Here is a 24,057-nt window from a genome sequence, read left to right on the forward strand (position 1 = left end):
CTGTCTCCCCTTCTGTCTTTTTGTCTTTCATCCCTTTTCCCTCTTTCTCTCTCCTCCCTCTTTTGCTCTTCATCTCTTTCTCAACCTCTCTCTCTCCCATTTTCTCTCCTTACCTCCATTCTCACACTGTCTGTCTCCGTCTCTTTCCTGTGCTCCCAGTCCCGCCCTGCGCCCTGACGCTGTCGCTCTGTTTGGCAGGGAGCCGCGGAAGGTGCTGCTTCACAAGGGCTCCACAGGGCTGGGCTTCAACATTGTGGGCGGCGAGGACGGAGAGGGCATCTTTGTCTCATTCATCCTGGCTGGAGGACCAGCAGACCTGAGCGGGGAGCTGAGGAGGGGAGATCGCATCCTCTCGGTCAGTGGCTTATCGGTCCTCGCAACGAACTAACCAGCCAGCTAACCTGTGGCAGGGCTTACACATCTGAGATATTTGCTTAAAACATACTTACAGCAAGTTGCAAAGCTTCTACAGTAGTTAGTGCTTTGTCATAACGACATACATAGATAGCTACAGCTGTACATGGTTTAGCACTGAAGATTTACCATCAAAGACTTGCCTTTACAAATAGACAATTTTAGCAATGTAGAGAGGAGTAGACCCAAAGGGGTAACAGGATATAGATGATACGTTGGGCAGCATGGAGTCAAAGTAATCAAAAGAGACAGCATTGGATCATCTTCCAGTCAAGGTCACAGCTCTCATATAAATCAATAATCTCTTATAGCTAACGCAAGGCCCCCCATGATGACAGATGGGTACCTTTCTGGAGGGCACATCTGCTCAATGGCCCTGCTGGAATTGTGAACCAGGCATTTTCTCTAGTCACAATCCTCTTAAATCATGCCACGGTCATTCTTCCACTGATTGAAAACGAATCATCAAGCTGGTGATCCAAGAAAGAAAGGAATGATAGGCTGAGGCTCTCCTCCACATCCTTATGTCAAAGCCAGGTAGTATCATTCCCTTGTAGGCTAAATATCTCTGTGAGGAACAGTGCTGGTTGGTCCATTGACCTGGTAATCAATGCTCCATGGCTGAGGTTCTGCCCTGTGCTGTGTGTCTCAGGTGAACGGGGTGAACCTGCGGAACGCCACACACGAGCAGGCAGCTGCAGCGCTGAAGCGGGCCGGCCAGACAGTCACCATCATTGCCCAGTACCGACCAGAAGGTAGGAGGTTCTCTCTCTCTCTCACACACACACACACACACACACACACACACACACACACACACACACACACACACACACACACACACACACACACACACACACACCACACCAAAAACCACACCAAAAACCTTGGCCAAGCCAGTCAAACGCGCCATCGTGCACATGTTGATTTTGTCTGTGGACAGGTCGAAACACACATGAAACATTCATGGACATTTAGCTAGCTTGTGTTGCTAGTTAATTTGGCCTGGGAGATAAACATTGGGTTGTTATTTCACCTGAAATGCATATAGTCTTTTTTATTTTTTGCTGGATCTTTGTTGAATTTTGACCGGTAGTCATACACAATCATATGTTTCTCTACTTTGACGATTAATCCACAGATAAAATGGGAAACCTAGTTAGTTATCTTTGAATTATCTCTCCTCGCTTGAATAATCTCTCCTTAACCCACGTGGGTTAGTGTGCTCATGAAAACCAATGAGTAGATGGAAGAGGGACTTGCAGCGCATCGAGCAAGTCATATTTTAGCATCTGGCTACGCACACGCTCGAGCAGTTTAGGAAATTATTGAATAACATGTACACTGAACAAAAATGTAAACATGCAACAATTTCTAAGATTTTACTGAGATACACTTCATATAAGGAAATCAGTCAAAAAAAGAAATCAGTCAATTGGAATAAATTCATTAGGCCCTAATCTATGGATTTCACATGACTGGGGATACAAGATATGCATATGTTGGTCACAGATACCTTAAAAAATAGGTAGGGTAGGGGCATGGATCAGAAAACCAGTCAGTATCTGGTGTGACCACTATTTGCCTCATGCAGCGCGACACATCTCCTTCGCATAGAGTTGATCAGCGAGCCTCCCAAGTGGCGCAGTGGTCGAAGGCACTGCATCGCAGTGGTAGAGGCATCACTACAGACCCGGGTTCGTTCCCAGGCTGTGTCACAACTGGCTGTGTTCGGGAGTCCCATAGGGCGGCGCACAATTGGCCCAGCGTGGCCAATTTACTTGGCTCAGCGTGGCCAATTTACTTGGCTCATCGCGCTCTAGCGACTCCTTGTGGCAGGCCGGGTGCCTGCAGCCTGACCTCGGTTGTCAGTTGAACGGTGTTTACTCCGACGCATTGGTGCAGCTGGCTTCCGGGTTAAGCGGGCGGGTGTTAAGAAGCGTGGTTTGGCAGGTCATGTTTCGGAGGACGCATAACTCGACCTTCGCCTCCCGAGCCTTTTGGGGAGTTGCAGCGTTGAGACAAGATCAAAATTGGGTTAAAAAAAAGAGGTAAAACACACACACAAAAAAAAAACGTTGATCAGGCTGTTGATTGTGGCCTGTAGAATGTTGTTCCACTATTCAATGGCTGTGCGAAGTTGCTGGATATTGGTGGGAAAGGGAACACGCTGTTGCACACGTCGATCCAGAGCATTCCAAACATAGTGGCATGTTTGGGGAGTATGCAGGCCATGGAAGAACTTGGACATTTTCAGCTTCCAGCAATTGTGTACAGATCCTTGTGACATGGGCCCATGCATTATTACGCTGAAACATGAGGCGATGGCGGCGGATGAATGGCACGACAATGGGCCTCAGGGTTTCGTCACGGTATCGCTGTGCATTCAAATTGCCATCGATAAAATGCAATTGTGTTTGTTGTCCGCAGCTTATGCCTGCCCATACCATAACCCCAATACCACGGGGCATTCTGTTCACAACGTTGACATCAGAAAACCGCTCTCCCACACGACGCCATACATGTCGTCTGAAATCTGCCCGATACAGTTGAAACTGGGATTCATCCGTGAAGAGCACACTTCTCCAGCGTGCCAGTGGCCATCGAAGGTGAGCATTTTCCCACTGAAGTCAGTTACGACCCCTAACTCCAGTCAGGTAAAGAACCTGGTGAGAATGCAGATGGGCTTCCCTGAGACAGTTTGTGCAGAAATTCTTCGGTTGTGCAAACCCACAGTTTCATCAACTGTCCGGGTGGCTGGTCTCAGACGATTCCGCGGTTGAAGAAGCCGGATGTGGAGGTCCTGGACTGGCGTGGTTACACGTGGTCTGCGGTTGTCTGGTCGGTTGGATGTACTGCCAAATTTGCTACAACAATGTTGGAGGTGATTTTTGTTAGAGAAATGAACATTCAATTCTCTGGCTACAACTCTGGGTGACATTCAGCATGCCAATTGCACGCTCCCTCAAAACTTGAGACATCTGTGGCATTGTGTTGTGCGACAAAACTGCACATTTTAGAGTGGCCTTTTATTGTCCCAAGCACAAGGTGCACCTGTGTATTAATCATGCTGTTTAATCAGCTTCTTGATATGCCACACCTGTCAGGTGGATGGATTATTTTGGCAAAGCAGAAATGCTCATGAACAAGGATGTAAAGAAATGTGTGCACAGAATTTCAGAGAAATAAGCTTTTTGTGTGGGAAATTTCTGGGATCTTTTATTTCAGCTCATGAAACATGGGACCAACAATTTACATGTTGCGTTTATATTTTTGTTAAGTGTATGTGTACATTTATTTTTCATCACTTGCGCACACAACGTGTCTGTTCTAGTCAGGGTGTAACCCACATACTTTACATTTTAGTCGCTGTCATCCAAAGCAACCTCAAGTCAGTTTATGTGCAGTAGGGGGCTGCTGAGCAACTGCACAAACAGCTCATTCTTGCTTCTACTTCCAAAGTCATCGTGATCTTTATGTTGTGGAACAGATGTGCTGAATAATCATCTTGGTCTTACTGAAGACTGAGTTACATGAGGGGCATAAAGGCGGTCTAGTTAAGCAAACCAGCGCTTACATTATTTGTATTTCTTACTTTAAATTGTAGACCTACTAATATAAATATATACTCAACAAAAAATATAAATGCAACATGCTACAATTTCAAATATTTTACTGAATTACAGTTCATGTAAGGAAGTCAGTCAATTGAAATAAATGAATGATGCCCTAATCTATGGATTTCACGAATGTGAATACAGATACAGTATGCGTCTGTTGGTCACAGGTAGGGGTGTGGATCAGAGAAGCAGTTAGTATCTGGTGTGACCACTATTTTCTTCATGCAGCGGGACACATCTCCTTCGCATAGTTGATCAGGCTGTTGATTGGAGCCTGTGGAATGCTGTCCAACTTCTCTTCAATGTCTGTGCGAAGTTTCTGGATGTTGGCGGGAACTGGAACATGTTGTCGTACACATCAATCCAGAGCATTCCAGACATGCTCAATGGGTGACATGTCTGAGTATGCAGGCCATGGAAGAACTGGGACATTTTCAGCTTCCAGGAATTGTGTACAGATCCTTGTGACATGGGGCCATGCATTATCACGCTGAAACATGAGGCGATGGCGGCGGATGAATGGCACGACAATGGGCCTCAGGGTTTCGTCACGGTATCGCTGTGCATTCAAATTGCCACCATGGGACAGTGTCCACAACATTGACATCAGCAAACCGCTTGCCCACAGGACGCCAGGTCTGCGGTTGTGAGGCCTGTTGGACGTACTGCCAAATAATCAAAAATTACTTTGAGGCGGTTTATGGTAAAGAAATTAACATTCAATTCTCTGGCAACAACTCTGGTGAAAAAATTAAAACATAAAGAGGGATGCCTAGCCAGTTGTACAACTGAATGCAATCAACAGTCTTCCGCATTTAACCCAATCCCTCTGAACCAGAGAGGTGCGGACATTCCTGCAGTCAGCATGCCAATTGCACACTCTCTCAAAAAACTTGAGACATCTTTGGCATTGTGTAGTGTGACAAAAATGCACATTTTAGTGTCCTTTTATTTCCCCCAGTACAAGGTGCACCTGTGTAATGATCATGCTGTTAAATCCGCTTCTTGATATGCCACACCTATCAGGTGGATGGATTATCTTGGCAAATGAGAAATGTTCACTAACAGGGACGTAAATAAATTTGTGCACAAAGTTAGAGAGAAATAAGATGTGTGTATGGAACATTTCTGGGATGTTTTGTTTCAGCTCATGAAACATGGGACCAACACTTCACATGTTGCGTTTATATTTTTGTTCCGTGTACAATATAGTAAAACCAACGTTTCAGAACCACGTGACATGTAAATGAAACGTGTCCAAATATGTCTAAACTACTGCAGTGCTATAGGCTTGACAACATGCACCCCTTACCTGGTCTGGCTTTGTTATCTTGAAGAGAGTCTGGTTTGCAAATGAAGACAGTACAGAGTGTTGTGTGATTGGCTGCTTATGGCGGGATTCAGATTCTGCTTACATTCGCTGTACATCCAGGCTGAAGTGTAGAGCCAATTGCAAGTCGGGCAACCGAAGGGCTGTGTTGTCCTTTCCCCTATTTCAAGTCCAAGCGCCTGTGTATCCGTCTTTGCGGTCACTGGACTCGGGAAGGAACAAGGAAACAAAGCAAACCGGAGTGAGGGCCGGCAGAGGAACGCGAATATAAATACAGAGCGTGCGCGAGGAAATAGCTAGCCTGCTAATAACGTAGTAGGAGAAGAAAGGAAAAGGTGGAAAAACAGGAACTTTCTCAGCATCACCCAAATGTGGAGGGGGGATGGGCATTAATATACCACGGGCTGTGAAGTAACACAGAATTGCACCGAAAAGAGGTGAGGAAATGAACAGGAATAACTTTTCTCTCGTGTAAATAATACACTGGAATTTCATTGGAACCAAGCACACATGTTGTCGGTACGTGTCTTTTGCTATCGTCTTGCAACCTTTCTGGGTCGGTTAACGACAGTAACTTGCCATTATAGCTAGATATGGTTTTCTGTTGTCCATGCAAATTGCGTGGTAAACTCAATTGATTAGCTAAGCCTGCTACGTGGATTAGCTCCTGTTTTCGCCCTTTGTTAAATGCTATTCTTAGCTAAGGCCGATGCTAGGATCAGTGTGGAATTAGCTAACTAGATACAAATTAATGTAACATTAGATTCTATGCCGCTAAGTTACTGTAGTTAGCAATGTACCCTTGGCTCGCCAGCTTCCACCGAAGGTAGCTATCTAACTTAGTTGGCTAGTTCATTAATTTAACTACCTGGTTAGTTAGCCAAATGAATTAACCGACACAGTCTAGCTTGTTGGCTATGTGTCAAGAGGGTAACTAAAAGTGTTACTGTAGGTAGACTTTAGTCAGCTAGGTACAAATGTTGAATTATAGTGCAAGAGCTTGTAATGTCCAAAGTAGAGCGTCAGGACTTATCTAAATTACTGCTGTCAGTGTTCTTATTGATTTGTAGACACGAAAGGCATCTTTGCTCATTAGCTGAAAATATATATAGTTTTTTTTACTTTTCTTGCCCAGTCCAGGGACCATACAGTATGTTAGCAAAACAAGTAACGTCTTCTCAACGTTTAAAAATGAACCGATTAGGTAGACATTATTTTGACCTCCAGAATTCATTGGAGGAGGAAGTTTAAACTAACTCTATACTACCTAACGTTACTAGAAATGTATATTGGCTGCGTAAAGAAAATATTACTGTTATAAACTAATGTTCTAACGTTCCAGTTCTACACATTTTTACGTTGAGCGGAGATCATTTCTGTTAACAATTTCCTGAAATGCTATTCATTTTGCCATGGCTAGTGCGGTTTTGTTTGGCTCAAATATTAGCCTATAACAATGTTCGCTTTTTTTCCAGTGTTGTGGTCGAGTCCCTTTGGCAGAAGTCCAAGTACCAGCCTACTTTATTTTATAGACAGGTTATCTGAGAACGTCAAACTATGCGCACTCTTCAATAGGACAGAATGCCCTGTGTTGTGATTCTGGATAGCAAGCAACAATGACAAGAAACTGGGGAATTCTAAGTGACTCTTTCAGTTCGTTTTTTCTTGTTCTTGATACCACGTCTTGTTTTGATTGTCATATCTATGCAAAAATTCGCTAGCTAGCTAACCATCAACTGATGTATTTTTGACGTGCTCATTGTGCAACTTTATTTTTGTTTTAAATAAACATTGGAAAACAAATAAAGTTTACATGTCAACAAGCTAAGCCAACCCTGTCTGTTTTGCTCCATAGTGCACGCGTTGGTTTTGTTGCCAAACAACCAACCCGTCTACACTCAAGGGGAGAGAGACATAGCTAGACTGTTTCACTATTAAACGCAATACTGGTATTGTTTGAAATTTTGTAAAGCAGTGTTTCTTAACCAGTCAAAACTAAATGGTTGACTGGTGGTTACAGCTCACCAGTTGATGTAGGCTGTGGCACGTCCTTCCCACTTCTGAGAACAGAACCCTCACTGCTATGTGCACAGTGCAGCTAATGTTTTGCTTCTCATGAGCCTATCCAGTCAACGTGCAAATCCAAGTCAGGAGAAGTTGAGTCGCCAATTGTTGTGCCATGAAAATCGGGACTCAACTACAACACTTATTTTAAAATACACTGCTCAAAAAAATAAAGGGAACACTTAAACAACACAATGTAACTCCAAGTCAATCACACTTCTGTGAAATCAAACTGTCCAATTAGGAAGCAACACTGATTGACAATAAATTTCACATGCTGTTGTGCAAATGGAATAGACAAAAGGTGGAAATTATAGGCAATTAGCAAGACACCCCCAAAAAGGGAGTGATTCTGCAGGTGGTGACCACAGACAACTTCTCAGTTCCTATGCTTCCTGGCTGATGTTTTGGTCACTTTTGAATGCTGGCGGTGTTCTCACTCTAGTGGTAGCATGAGACGGAGTCTACAACCCACACAAGTGGCTCAGGTAGTGCAGTTCATCCAGGATGGCATATCAATGCGAGCTGTGGCAAAAAGGTTTGCTGTGTCTGTCAGCGTAGTGTCCAGAGCATGGAGGCACTACCAGGAGACAGGCCAGTACATCAGGAGACGTGGAGGAGGTAGATTTTGGGGGTGTCTTGCTAATTGCCTATAATTTCCACCTTTTGTCTATTCCATTTGCACAACAGCATGTGAAATTTATTGTCAATCCGTGTTGCTTCCTAAGTGGATAGTTTGATTTCATAGAAGTGTGATTGACTTGGAGTTACATTGTGTTGTTTAAGTGTTCCCTTTATTTTTTTGAGCTGTGTATATATTTTCTGCATGCTTTCTATCTGGTATAGCCTACCTGGCTGGCATGAAAATGAACCATGGGAAAAGCCTCCTCCATTTGCTATTTAAGTGTGTAGGTGTATTTGTCCTCTGCCCCTGTTTGGAGACAGGTGCATGGTAATGGTCCATTCTAAATCAAAATAATATATGTAAAGATGAGCTTAAATCAAGAATAGTCTGATGGGTGACCATATTAGCCTATCACTTGTGAATGTTTCTTGCCTTACTCTGGGCATCAATGTAAAAACGTTGTAATTTTTTTTAAATGTAATTCTAGTCGCACACCTCATGTAGCCTAGCCCTTGTGATACGGTTTGTATCACAACTTCAAAAGTGGCCAAATAATTTCTTAAAATTAAGCACATGAATCCACTTTACAAGGGGGGAAGAAAATGTTCACCATTAAAATGCAACTTTATAATTAAAGCATTACATGTAAATCGCATTTACGGTCACTTTTGATAATGGTGTTTTCCTGTTAATGGAACATTTGCTCTTAAAGCCTACTGCCGTGTGCGCTTTGCTGCGCTTATAATGTGAAGAAATAAACTATAAGCCTATCAATATTTTAAGCTAAATGTTCTGATCTGTTGCATCATCCTCATTGCGTAACAAATAAAGGGTTTTTGATGCTAGTGTATGTATTAATTTGGGATCTATTGCATCCCACAACTGTCCCAGACTATGTTTGGAATATTTATTTCTCGCACAGAATAGAATAGGTTGACTTTTGTACAATGGGGGATAGTAGATTGACATAGGCTAGTGCACAGGTGTCAAACTCATTCCATGGAGGGCCGAGTGTCTGCGGGTTTTCGCTCCACCCTTGTACTTGATTGATGAATTAACATCACTAATTAGTTAGGAACTCCCCACACCTGGTTGTCTAGGGCTTTATTGAAAGGAAAGACCAAAAACCTGCAGACACAAGGCCCTCCGTGGAATGAGTTTGACACCCCTGGGCTAGTGCTTTTGCTGTTTGTCAGGCCTACTCATGTTGGCTGATGAAATGTAAATGTGGACACGTGCGTTTGGATAAGGACACATGCAGTTGCGTCTGCGATGTCTGTCTTCACTTGTAGCCTGTGAGAAAGACCCGATCACATGATGGAGAGCCATGTGAGTGAGAGGTGCTTCAGAGCACGCAGCACTCGGGGAGAAGGGAATTATTATATTTAGCCCAAAGGCACAGCGGCCAATGGACGCAAAAGGCATGGATTTGTTTAGGCGTCATTACAGCCACACAAAGGGGATGCTGCCGGGAAATTCGAGGCATTATCAAGTGCTTGTCAAATTGTGAATGAGAGGGGCCTCTCGAGTGGACCAGTGGTCTAAGGCACTACATCACAATTGGCAAGGCGGCGCACAATTGGCACAGCGTCGTCCGGTTAGGGGAGGGTTTGGCCGGCTGGGTTGTCCTTGTCCCATCTCGCTCAAGTGGCTCCTGTCGTGGGCCAGGCACACTGACACTGTCGCCAGGTGTACGGTGTTTCCTCCGACACATTGGTGCGGCTGGCTTCCAGGTTAAGCGAGCATTGTGTTAAGAAGCAGTGCAGGGTTGCGTTTCGGAGGACGCACGTCTCGCACGTCTTGCAGTGATGGTGACAAGACTGTAACTACCAATTGGGGAGAGAAAGGGGTAAAAAATACAATAATTGTGAATGAGAGACTGACGTGTGTACAGCCTGCTCAAAAAATGCCTTTCAAACAACTTTTTTTCACATCCTCATTAGTTGCATGTATTAAAAATCTAAATGTATAGGCCAACTCTTGTAGAACAACTAAAGTTACATTAAGAACTCTTAGCATATAGGTCTACCTATTTTTTTTTTTGTTAATTGCTCAACACAGAATAGCCACGTGCACACTCCCTCAAATCATTTGGAGAAAATATCCTTTATTTTATTCAGCTTTGTTCAATTGTATTCTTCATACTATAAAGTAATACAGTGCCACGGAATTCTAAGCAAATTGTGTTTCCTAAATGAGCGACTGTAGCCCACAGCCATATGGCATAGCCAGATCAGGACCTAACATAAGGAACTCCGAGTATGCTATAATGTTCTTATGAAATAGACTACATTTTCTTCATATAATTTTTCTTTAAACCCGTCTAAAATATATAATTGATTTATTGTGAAGGTGTAGGCTATATTGCATAGTTTTGTTAGACTTTTTAAAATGTAGATGTTCCAAAGGTCTGCATCAGTGGTTTGTAGGATGTGTGGAAGCCGGGAGATGCTAAATGTGCATGTTAATTAACGGTCAATTACCATGAGACCGGCAGTTATTTGCTTGTCAATCACCGGCTGATTTAAATTTCACAACGGCCACAGCCCTAGCTCCAATGACTGCAAATTCCCTCCATATTAAAGGGATAGTTCGAGATTTTGGCAATGAAGCATTTTATCTACCTCCCCAGAGTCGGTTGAACAGGAACAGCTAGCAATATCTTAAAATCACATTTTCTAAAATGCATTTTCCATAGTGTATGTACGATGCCTCAAGGCATGTCAATACAATAGTGCCTTTTGTAGTATTGTGCTTTTACTGTTAGACAATGAAGGACACTCACAAATCAGTATTTGTTGAAGTACTGGCAGTACTTAACCAGCCCTAAACAATGAGGCGACTGTTGTTAATGGACCTCCTCCACTAGTGCTCTGGGGCCTGTTGGTCGTAATTGGGTCGTTACATCCAACGTAAAATTCACTACGCCGGACTTGAAAAATTATACCTGTTACTCCACCTGGGAGTAAGCCCTTCTATGAGTTACACCTGGGTGTAGATTCTATGCCTAGTAGGGAGCAGGCGTATGGTGTTCGTTTGGGACTATCCTCATCATGATACCCACAAGAAATGAGTTTCGTGTTCATATTACACAACCTCCGCGGGTTTTTCGAATTACCTATGCTTGAGTCAATAGCAAAATAATATACTTGATTTATGCTACGTTATAACATGCTGAATGTGTCTGATAGATTTAGCAAACAAATACATGAGCTACCACCTCCACTTGTTTGCCCAGCCAGAGGTAAAATAACCAAATTTGCCTACAGCTGAGAGCATGTGAGCAGAGTTGGAAATCCCGCTCCATGGGCAGTGCACCTGCTCCAGCACTTCATGTTCTTTCCAACCGCTCCGCAAAGAAACCCTCAGTGTTCACAGGAAGAAGAAAAAAATGCAACTCCAAATTCGGTACATACATTAAAATCACAATTTAACCAACACCCATCTATTTTAGTGACTACCTGGACCTACCAGTTGATTTTTAAGTATTGAAACCAAACCATATGGATTTGAATGAAAAGTATTTGAATAAAGGTGAATGTAAGAAGCACACATTTCAAATAGGCTACATGTCATATTAAACATAATATAAACACACTAGATAGGTCAGGAGCCAGACAGGGAGCCTAAGAAGGAATGAAAAATAAAGGATTTAGGCTATATTATTTCAAGGCTATAGCCTACAAAGAAATGCATTGTGAAGGATTTGCGAGTGTGACACAGTAGGCTGGTAGAGACATAAAGCAGTCAGCATTTCAACAACATTTTGTTTTATTAAATCATTATATTCTATAAATTGCACCTATAGACTGTGACCTAGAATTAAATACAAATGAAATGGAAAAATTACTTTGTGCCTTTGAGTACATTTTTTGAAACAAGCGTTTGGCCAGTCTGTGGCTTCAGGCTATTGGGCCAAAATCAATTAGGGCCTATTGAATAGATAATAGAACAACACTGAATGAAATGTTTAGTTTTTAAAGTAAAAATAAAATATTTGTTGGTTATAAATACTTTGCTACGATGACACACTTATCTACCCACCTCGTTCCTTTCTTTTAGCATGTGCACGTAGTAATAAGTACACCATGCTTTTGGGATACGTTTCTTTTCATATTCCACAAGGCTTCTTTAGTTGTGGACTCTACATCACCGCACTCCCTCTTGCTCTTTGTCCTCATCTTTGTAAGTCACCTTGATTTAGCACCTGTGTGTTTTATCAGTTTCTTTATGAAAATATTTAGCTAACTCCATGACAGTAGCTAAAGCAAGGGGCAATGCCAGCACACAAGTAGACTACAAATGCATGCTGGGCCGCGCATGCCCTGATCTCCTGAAGTGAGCGCTATTGGAGCGACACTCCCGCCTTTGGGAATCTCGCTCCACACTCCAGTGAAATTGGGCACGCTCCTCGCGCCAGCTCCGTTCACATACTCTGGCCTACAGATGGAGATTCAGTGACACAAAATCAGACAATTGGTCAAGATATAGGCTTGACCACGAGCAAAATAATCCCCTTTTTTTAATACTGGGCTACATGGCTAACATGCTTGCAAAATGTTTTTATCAGTGCTAATAAATGAGCAAACTAGACTAAAGATTATCATGAGCATTCGCCTCAATTTAAACTTACTGCAAGCTCTACAGAGATGCATTCGGAACGTTGCGTGGTGTTGCAATGTCGTTTTCCGTCCGGCATTCTACTTACTTTTGTACTACCTGAAAATTGAGACTCGTCATACCTTCCGCAGCTATCGGGCAGTGTTGTCACTTGGTTCTTTTGATCTGATCTATAGGCTGTTCATCAAAGTAGGTTATTTTTGCATTGATAACCAAATATAATCTCGGCAACCTTTCAACCAGTAAACCGAACAAGAATAATCCACCCAAAATGGTATTTTGTTTTAATTTAATAATTAGTGATTCCAGGTAGGGCTGGGCAATATATCAATTGCATTTTATTATTTCAAATTTGTTTTAGAAGCGATGTTCCAAATGCCTGTATCACAAGAATCAAGGTTTTTATGAGTGTTCTATCTCTTTTTGGTCTCGTCTCCTTCGTTCCTTCTGTACTGTGTACACTGTGTACCTTCCCACTTGCACACAGACACCAAGCCCCTCCCCCTGCCACTTGCAACAAAGGTGAAAGATAACTTCTTCCTCTGACAATAAGCAGTTTAAACTCTATTTCCATTTGAGGTTTGTTCCAACAGAATCAGTTATATTGACACTGAAACGCTTAGAGACATTCGTGTACTGTGATAGATGAGCACTTCACCGTTTCTAACGATAATCTTTGTCTCAACTCCCAAAATGTAGGACAGACCCTATTAAAATGAGAGTATCAATGAACGTGTGGGAAGTTTCTGTCGTGCGCGGCATTGTGATGCCAAGTACCGCTAGCAGCATTTTAGCCACAGACTTATGTGCTAGCGGTATAGTCCGTTTTTATGAATGTGCAATGATCATAAAGACTAATTTAAATCAGGAATAGGCAACTTGTTTTCATTCTGAGAAATAAGCATCTTATCCAGGAAGGCCACTTGATTTCAATAAATTAACAAAGTGAACAGGCTATGTTGTTCAAACAGTTGGTGATGGACAGGAGGGTCTATTCATAACAGTTCTACCTTGGTAGCAAGCAAATAGATCCGAGTTGACTAGACTTAAAATATAAAGATTAGCTGGCTACTCACTAGCACGTGGGCTTGTGCCTGAGATATTGTTTGAGACCTGTGTTAATTTTCTATAATGCCTGCTACAAGAAGTTGGTCATTATTAGGGGATGTACATGGTTCTGAGATATTTTAGGCCTTTCAAGTTAGTCTATGGAAAGTTATATATATATATATATAACTTTCCATAGACTAACTTGAAAGCCAGATCAGTGGTTATTGCAGAAAAAGCAGGTTAAAATATTTTGATGAATTAATGAAACTATTAGTGGGTCTTGTGGTTGTGGAAGGTTTGTCTTTAGCCTAGGTATAATTTACCCTTTAATTGTGCAACAAAGCTTTATTTAGAGAACATATACAAAATGTATAATTAGATGTATCGTGATATCGGCCATAAGTTTGAAAAAATGGATATGATTTTTAGGCCTTATCGCCCAGCCTTAAGGTGAATGCATACAGTGGGGAGAACAAGTATTTGATACACTGCCGATTTTGCAGGTTTTCCTACTTACAAAGCATGTAGAGGTCTGTAATTTATCATAGGTACACTTCAACTGTGAGAGACGGAATCTAAAACAACAATCCAGAAAATCACACTGACTTTTAAGTAATTAATTTGCAGTCCCTTCCATTTGGGACTTATTTTATTGTACTGATCAACAACAATAGCGTGAAAGTAGCTTGTTTTATAAAAAATGTGTGCTGGGCGGCAGGGTAGCCTAGTGGTTAGAGCGTTGGGCTAGTAACCGAAAAGTTGCAAGTTCAAATCCCCGAGCTGACAAGGTACAAATCTGTCGTTCTGCCCCTGAACAAGGCAGTTAACCCACTGTTCCTAGGCCGTCATTGAAAATAAGAGTTTGTTCTTAACTGACTTGCCTAGTTAAATAAAAAATGTTAAATGTAAGTCGCTCTGGATAAGAGCGTCTGCTAAATGACTTAAATGTAAAATGTAATGTCTCTTTTAACCAATGATGTCATTAGGGGGCCAGTTTTACGAGGCAAAAAATTATAATAAAAAAGTTTGAGACAATAGATAACATTTGGGAGAGATGTGAGAGAGGCCAAATAAGTGAATAATGTTATTGGTGGCAATCAGCTTTGAAATCAGCATATTTTGCGTTATGTACTAGGGTAGTGAATTGATGTTAGCTGTCAGCTTGCAAGGAAAGTTAGCCTACAACGCTGGAAGCTACCGCTATCTAATTACATTATAAATTGTTCTAACCTGTATGGACATGGTTTTGCGAAAAGTTAAGTTTCAATGTCTACATGCCGTGTCGCATTATTCGAGTGTGTTAACTTCTGTGCAGCATGAGCTGGGAGCTAACATGATGTATGCCAGACTCCCAGTGCAGGATAGCAATGATTAAGTGGACCAGGCACGGTGCGCTATAATAAGGGGTCGATTGTCCTGATAGACAGGCTTGATCCGTGAGACACATTTGACAAAGTATTGAAATAAATAACACATTCTAGTACCAAACCGTTTTTCATGTTCTAGGAGGGGGAAAGTAATGTTTCGGTATACCTTGCTACACTAATTGGGCGTATATGGTTTCTATCTACTTTTTGAAAATAATTTGTGAAATATTGGGTTTCTACATTGTGTAAAAGCACTATATTCCCATTGAGATGCATTACATAGAAAATTGTAAACTCTCTTTAAAAGTGTCAGGTTTGTGATGACAGGCAAGAGATCTGTCATTCATTCCTATCTATGATCATTGATCTCCTGAAGAGAAAATCACTTTTTCCTTTCCTTTTTCCTTTCTTTCTGTGCCCCCTGATGTTTAGATATACTGGTAAAGTTACCAGGTTGTTAGCTAGCTAGCCAATGACGTAACATGACTTAACAAAGTGCAAACATGGTTAACGACCCGTGAGTAGTTTTAGAAGGCCCACAACATGGTTTATGAATGTAAAATGTGGTCTCGGCGATCCACTATAGGAAGATAAAAATGTGCCTGTAATATGGGTCAGATCTTGTAACCTGGTTGGACTAGAAGCCAGGCGTTTCCACTGTAGTAATGGTGCAACCATGACTTTTTCTCTCTACTCGGAAACAACGTTACATCGAAGCCTTCGAAGATTTCTTTGCTAGTTGCACAGTGCTCCCAAAATTAAACTCCTGTTCGCACAGCAAAATATTTTGTTGCATATGCGATAGGGGTGTACCTGTTCACCAAACCCACTGTTCGGTGCGAAAAATAAATGTCATTCACTATGTTCAGCATTCACCATGTTCCGTGCATTGTCTGTGTGACGCGATTATTATGTTGGGCCTCAAGTTTCCACTCTGATGTTGCGTTTTGTAAACGTTGGAATTTACCAGTTAAATCGTAAATACCAGTTGCATACAGTCATTTGATTTGAACTCGTTGCGAAATGACAATTGGCAAATGGCCAACAAACTGTCTCAACCATAAACTAAAAGTACAGCTATATCATGCTTGTAAACAAATTATTCAGTTCAAAAACCACATTGATAGATAAATGCAATAAAACCTTTATTCAAGTCTAACTGCCAAAAATGCTGTTCTAAAGGCCTTTTTCTTAGTAGTTGATGTCAGAGGTCACCATGTGGGAGATGTGGGTGCTCAGGATGATAGACGAGTTTCCCACTAGTAATTACTAGTTTAAGGACCGTTCAAGTAGATTTTTCAGTTGCATGTGGTAAATTCCCACTTTCTACTTGTTTACCAATGCACCATGACACTGCCTCCTTCAGTGCACACTTGTGACTCTCATAATAGTAATGTGATGGGTTGTCACTGTTAAAGGTCCAATGCAGCTGTTATTTTTCTCAATATCAAATCATTTCTGGGTTTTAAGTACCTTACTGGAAGTGGGGAGGGGACAACCGTAAACTAGCTTTTATTGGCAGGTTTGGAACTCTTATTGGTCTAACTAATGTACCGCCTGGTGATTGCACCAGGCAGGACAAAACTCCATTCCACCAAAACAGGCTGAATTTTCAGGAGGCCTTTTCAAACAGGTCTTAAGGGCATTAGCAGCATTTTCACAATTGCACAGTATTATTCAAACCGTATAGTGTGGAAATATATATATTTTTAAAGAATCCCGTTTTTGACTTCACTGGGCCTTTTTATGTAAGCGCAACGCAGTTAGCCAATTCATTGAAAGCTTTGGTTTGCTAATATAGGGTGGGTACTTCCTGTTTGCTGAAATTGGTGCAAGAGGGAAGTTCGTATAGTGGCCCGAGCACTTTCACGAGATGCTGGAACCCCTTATTCTCAACCACCGAGAATGGGCGCATATCCACGGCTATTAACCAAAAACTGCACATAAACAAAATAGCGTACCTATCGCTTTTGTAATTTCTTTGGTCAGAACCGGCTACCAAGGGCTACTTGAATGCATAGGGGAGCCAATGTTGTTTCTTTGCGTTTCTGTCTTGCTCTGATATACGCTGACGTCACCCCAGTATATGTCAACATATTTGAAATGTTGGCAGCTGCATAGGCCGTTTTCTTTGAGCGTGGCGATATACTGTTAACATTTTATCCACAACTCTGTCCATCGCCGTTGTAATCTACTTGGAAGCCAAGATTTAAACAATGATGGAGGATCTGCTAATTCTGGTTTATCAACCCCACCATTCGCCATCATACAGAACTAGTTTCCGGCTGCACCTCACAAAGGCCAGTTTGAAATGTGCCAATTAGAATTTTGATTATAACGTGCGCATAGGCTGCTGTAGTTTTAACAGAATAGCCTGAAAGGTTTTCAGGTCAGATTTACTTGCGGCATTGGCCTACAACACTGCATAGTTATCCTATAGGCCTAGTATTTTCATTTGGTTAATATTTATGTATTCATTCTGAACCAAGGTCCTCGTATCGAATACCTGTACCATCAAATGTTATTTGTCATATGCGCCGAATACAACGGGTGTAGACCTTACTGTGAAATGCTTACTTACAAGCCTTTACCCAACAATGCAGTTTAAGAAAATATTTTCTAAATAAACAAAAGTGGGGGGGAAACAAAAAAAAACTAAAATAAAACGAACACAAAATAATGAGGCTATACAAAGGGGGTACTGAGTCAATGTGCGAGGGTACAGGTTAGTTGAGATAATTTGTACATGTATGTAGGGGCAAGGTAACTATGCATTGATAATAAACAGCAAGTAGCAACAGTGTAAAAACACCCCTAATATGTGACCAAATTGGACACACTTTAGAGCCCTGGACATGCCTCACAAACTTTGGAACTGCCATGAGGTAACAGTCTAGTAATGGGCGCTGCTTAGCAACCATTATCAGTAGCTCCGGATGGCTGCCGTTTCATGGGCTCTTAACCAACCGTGCTATTTAAAAAATAAAATAAAAAATTGCATTTTCTGTAACTTATTTTGTACATAATGCTGCTGCTACCATCTCTCTTATCACCGAAAGAGCTTCTGGAAATCAGAACAGCGATTACTCACCTTGAGCTGGATGAAGAATTTCTCTTTAATGAGTCGGACGAGAGGGAATTACTCCAGAGACCAGAACCTTATCCCGGTCATTCACAGGAGACAGAAAAGATATCGCGGAAAGAGATCGAGGTGCCTAGTGAGGATCCGCCGATGAGTGGCTAATCTGCCCTTGCCATCCATACTACAGGCTAACGTACAATCGCTGGAAAATAAATTGGATGGGCTAAAAGCACATATATCCACCAACGGGACATTAACTGTAATATCTTATGTTTCACCGAGTCGTGGCTGAACGACAACAAGAATAACATACAGCTGGGGGGTTATACACTGCATCAGCAGGATAGAACAACAGCCTCTGGTAAGACAAGTGGTGATGGTCTATGTATATTTGTAAACGACAGCTGGTGCACAATATCTAAGGAAGTCTCAAAGTTTTGCTTGCCTGAGGTAGTGTGGTCTACAGCTTATCATGAGAAACTCTCTAGGTAGATAGTGTAAATGTATTTTTCGTAGCTGTCTACAGACCGATGCTGGTACTAAGACCGCACTCAATGAACTGTGTAAGGCCATAAGCAAACAGGAAAATGCTCACCCGGAGGCGGCGCTCCTAGTGGCCGGGGACGTTAATTCAGGGAAACTTAAATCTGTTTTACCTCATTTCTATCAGCATGTTAAATGTGCTGCCAGATGGGTAAAAACTCTAGACCACCTATACTCCAAACACAGACGCATACAAAGCTCTCCCTCGTCCTCTGACCATAATTATATCCTTCTGATTCCTGCTTACAAGCAAAAATTAAAGCAGGAGGCACCAGTGACTTGGTCAATAAAAAGTGGTCAGATGAAGCAGAAGCTAAACTACAGGACTGTATTGCTAGCACAGACTGGAATATGTTCTGGGAATCTTCCTATGGCAGTGAGGAGTACACCACATCAGTCATTGGCTTCATCAATAAGTGCATCGATGACGTCATCCCCACAGTGACTGTACGAACATACCCCAACCAGAAGCCATGGGTTACAGGCAACATTCACACTGAGCTAAAGGGTAGAGCTGCCGCTTTCAAGGAGCGGGACTCTAACACGGAAGCTTATAAGAAATCTCGCTATGCCCTCCGACGAACCATCAAACAGGCAAAGCATCAATTTAGGACTAAGATCGACTCATACTATATCGGCTCTGACGCTCGTCGGATGTGGCAGTGCGTGCAAACTATTAGACTACAAAGGGTAGTACAGCCGAGAGCTGCCTAGTGACACAAGCCTACCAGATGAGCTAAATTACTTCTATGCTCGCTTCGAGGCAAGTAACACTGAAACATGCATGAGAGCACCAGCTGTCCGGATGACTGTGTGATCATGCTCTCCGCAGCCGATGTGAGTAAAACCTTTAAACAGGGCAACATTCACAAGGCCACAGGGCCAGATGGATTACGAGGACGTGTACTCCGAGCATGCGCTGACCAACTGGCAAGTGTCTTCACTGACAGTTTCAACCTGTCCCTGACTATGTAATACCAACATGTTTCAAGCAGACAACCATAGTCCCTGTGCCCAAGAACACAAAGGTAACTTGCCTAAATGACTACCGACCCGTAGCACTCACATCTGTAGCCATGAAGTGCTTTGAAAGGCTGGTCATGGCTCACATCATCACCATTATCCCAGAAACCCTAGACCCACTCAAATTTGCATACCGCCCGAACAGATACACAGATGAAGCAATCTCCATTGCACTCCACACTGCCCTTTCACACCTGGACATCTATGTGAGAATGCTATTCATTGACTACAGCTCAGCGTTCAACACCATAGTGCCCTCAAAGCTCATCAATAAGCTAAGGACCCTGGGACTAAACACCTCCCTCTGCAACTGAATCCTGGACTTCCTGACGGGCCTCCCCCAGGTGGTAAGGGTAGGTAACAACACATCCTCCATGCTGATCCTTATCATAGGGGCCCCTCAGGGGTGCATGCTCAGTCCACTCCTATACTCCCTGTTCACTCATGCCTGAACGACTCCAACACCATCATTAAGTTTGTCGATGACACAACATTGGTAGGCCTGATCACCAACAACGACGAGACGGCATATAGGGAGGAGGTCAGAGACCTGGCCGTGTGGTGCCCGGACAACAACCTCTCCCTCAACGTGATCAAGACTAAGGAGATGATTGTGGACTACCGGAAAAGGAAGACTGGGCACGCTCCCATTCTCATCGACAGGGCTGCAGTGGAGCAGATTGAGAGCTTCAAGTTCCTTGGTGTCGACATCACCAACAAACTAGAAAGTTACGAAGACAGTTGCGAAGAGGGCACGACAAAACCCATTCCCCCTCAGGAGACTGAAAATATTTGGCATGGGTCCTAAGCTCCTCAAAAGATTCTACAGCTGCAACATCGAGAGCATCCTGACTGGTTGCATCACTGCCTTGTATGGCAACTGCTCGGCCATACCAGGCACTACAGACGGTAGTGAGTACGACCCAGTACATCACTGGGGCCACGCTTCCTGCCATCCAGGACCTCTATACCAGGTGGTGTCAGAGGAAGGCCCTAAAATTTGTCAGACTCCAGCCATCCTAGTCATAGACTGTTCTCTCTTCTACTGCACGGCAAGCGGTACTGGAGCGCCAAGTCTGTCCAAGAGGCTTCTAAACAGCTTCTACCACCACGTAATACTACTGAATATCTTAATCAAATGGCTACCCAGACTTCTTGTGTTGCAGCTACTCTCTATCTATGCATTAGTCACTTTAACTCTTGCCGTGTGTATATATATTACCTCGACTAACCGGTGCCCCCACACATTGACTCTGTACCGGTACCCCCTCTAATCAAATCAAATTTTATTTGTCACACACACGGTTAGCAGATGTTAATGCGAGTGTAGCGAAATGTTTGTGCTTCTAGTTCCGACCATGCAGTAATATCTAACAAGTGATCTAACCTAACAATTTCACAACTACCTTATACGCACAAGTGTAAAGGAATGAATAAGAATATGTACATATAAATATCTGGATGAGCGATGGCCGTGCGGCATAGGCAAGATGCAGTAGATGGTATAGAGTACAGTATATACATATGAGATGAGTAATGTAGGGTATGTAATCATTATATAATGTGGAATTGTTGAAAGTGGCTAGTGATACATTTATTACATACATTTTTCTATTATTAAAGTGGCTGGAGTTGAGTCAGTATGTTGGAAGCAGCCACTCAATGTTAGTGATGGCTCTTTAACAGTCTGATGGCCTTGAGATAGAAGCTGTTTTTCAGTCTCTCGGTCCCTGCTTTGATGCACCTGTACTGACCTCGCCTTCTGGATGATAGCGGGGTGAACAGGCAGTGGCTCGGGTGGGGGTTTGTCCTTAATGATCTTTTTGGCCTTCCTATGACATCGGGTGGTGTAGGTGTCCTGGGGGGCAGGTAGTTTGCCCCCGGTGATGCGTTGGGCAGACCTCACTACCCTCGGGAGAGCCTTACGGTTATGGGCGGAGCAGTTGCCGTACCAGGCGGTGATACAGCCTGACGGGATGCTCTCGATTGTGCATCTGTAAAAGTTTGAGTGTTTTTGGTGACAACCCGAATTTCTTCAGCCTCCTGAGATTGAAGAGGCGCTGCTGCGCCTTCACCACGCTGTCTGTGTGGGTGGACCATTTCAGTTTGTCCGTGATGAGTACGCCGCCGAACTTAACTTTCCACCCGCTCCACTACTGTCCCGTCGATGTGGATAGGGGGCTGCTCCCTCTGCTGTTTCCTGAAGTCCACAATCATCTCCTTTGTTTTGTTGGCATTGAGTGTGGGGTTATTTTCCTGACACCACAGGGGGCCCTCACCTCCTCCCTGTAGGCCGTCTCTGTATATAGCCTCGCTATTGTTATTTTGCCTGGGGAAAAGGTTTTAGGTATTTTTCTTAAGGTCACAGTTATGAAAACTTAGGACACTAAAGAGGCCTTTCTACTGACTCTGAAAAACACGAAAAGAAAAATGCCCAGGGTCCCTGCTCATCTGCGTCAATGTGCTTTAGGCATGCTGCAAGGAGGCATGAGGACTGCGGATGTGGCTAGGGCAATAAATTGCAATGTACGTACTGTCAGACGCCTAAGACGGCACTACAGGGAGACAGGACGAACAGCTGATCGTCCTCACAGTGGCAGACCACGTGTAACAACACCTGCACAGGATCAGTACATCTGAACATCACATCTGCGGGACAGGTACAGGATGGCAACAACAACTGCCCGAGTTACACCAGGAATGCACAATCCCTCCATCAGTGCTCAGACTGTCCGCAATAGGCCGGACTGAGGGCTTGTAGGCCTGTTGTAAGGCAGGTCCTCACCAGATATCACCGGCAACAACGTCGCCTATGGGCACAAACCCATTGTCGCTGGACCAGACAGGACTGTCAAAAAGGGCTCTTCACTGACGTGTCGCTGTTTTGTTTCACCAGGGGTGATGGTCGGATTTGCGTTTATCGTCGAAGGAATGAGCGTTACCCCGAGGCCTGTACTTTGGCGCGGGATCGATTTGGAGGTGGAGGGTTCGTCATGGTCTGGGGCAGTGTGCCACAGCATCATTGGACTGAGCGTGTTGTCATTGCAGGCAATCTCAACGCTGTGCGTTACAGGGAAGACCACCTCCCTCATGTGGTACCTTTTCCTGCAGGCTCATCCTGACATGACCCTCCAGCATGACAATGCCACCAGCCATGCTGCTCATTCTGTGCGTGATTTCTTGCAAGGCAGGAATGTCAATGTTCTGCCATGGCCAGCGACGAGCCCGGATGTCAATCCCATTGAGCACGTCTGCGACCTGTTGGATCGGATGGGTGAGGGCTAGGGCCATTCTCCCCCCCCCCCCCCCCCCCCCCCCAGAAATGTCCAGGAACTTGCAGGTGCCCTGGTGGAAGAGTGGGTTAACATCTCACAGCAAGAATTGGCAAATCTGGTGCAATCCATGAGGAGGAGATGCACTGCAATACTTAATGCAGCTGGTGGCCACCAGATACTGACTGTTACTTTTGACCCCCCCCCCTTGTTCAGGGACACATTTTTAAGTTTCTGTTAGTCACATGTCTGTGGAACTTGTTCAGTTTGTCTCAGTTGTTGAATCTTGTTATATTCACACAAATATTTACACATGTTAAGTTTGCTGAAAATTAACTGAGTTGACAGTGAGAGGGCGTTTTCTTTTTTGCTGAGTATATATGAACTGAGCTCACAGCAGAGAGCAGAGACTTCACCAGTAGGTCTTCCGAGTCCCTTTCATACATTAGCTCACTGGACTGTCACTAAATATGTGACTCAGTCGTAACATTGAGTTGAATCGTGGGGTGTGTAGTGTGCTCTCATGGTACCCCTCTGTCACTGCGGTGGAATTACTGTAGACCTGCCTGGGCAAGGGGTTTCACAGCCACAGGACAGGATTAGGCTTAAGGCTTCCCTTCCCAAACAGTTTGTGCATATATTATGACAACATTTTGTGACGTTTTGGTCTTCGCAAGGGTTATTTTGGCTGGGGTTTCTTCAATAAAGTGTTCGTCATTCAATGATAGACGACTCGTTTTCATGCAAAAAATGTCACTTAAGAAATGCTGCAACAAACATCTTAGTTAAATGTAAAATTTGTTAAATGTAAGATCTCTGAAAAACGTAAAAATGAATGACTTTTGATTAGGTGTATACATACTACGGCGTCTCAAGATGGACACATAGTATTAGTGCCGCTTTTTTCTCGTTTTTCAAGCGAAGGTCTTTTTAAGGGTGTATGCAAGCACACTCGTTTGGTTCACCTAGCCAAGTTCGGCTAAGCGCCAGCCGAACCGAAGCATGGGGAAGCCTTAATAACCGAAGCATGGGGAAGCCTTAAATGTC

At 43.3% G+C, this 24,057-nt stretch overlaps 1 protein-coding gene across 9 annotated transcripts in view; it reads left to right on the plus strand.

Moving 5' to 3' along the window:
* Window positions 1-24,057, plus strand: part of dlg3 (discs, large homolog 3 (Drosophila)) — a 136,654-nt gene that overhangs the window by 96,084 nt on the left and 16,513 nt on the right. For 4 of the 9 annotated variants that reach the window (XM_055926933.1, XM_055926930.1, XM_055926935.1 and 1 more), the window contains 2 exons: window positions 160-355; window positions 1,067-1,169. In XM_055926933.1, the coding sequence (XP_055782908.1) occupies window positions 160-355; window positions 1,067-1,169 (299 nt within the window). The other 5 variants (XM_055926934.1, XM_055926936.1, XM_055926937.1 and 2 more) reach the window with 3 other exon arrangements.

This window comes from Salvelinus fontinalis, chromosome 6 (assembly GCF_029448725.1).
Source record: "Salvelinus fontinalis isolate EN_2023a chromosome 6, ASM2944872v1, whole genome shotgun sequence".
Taxonomy (NCBI): Eukaryota; Metazoa; Chordata; class Actinopteri; order Salmoniformes; family Salmonidae; genus Salvelinus; species Salvelinus fontinalis.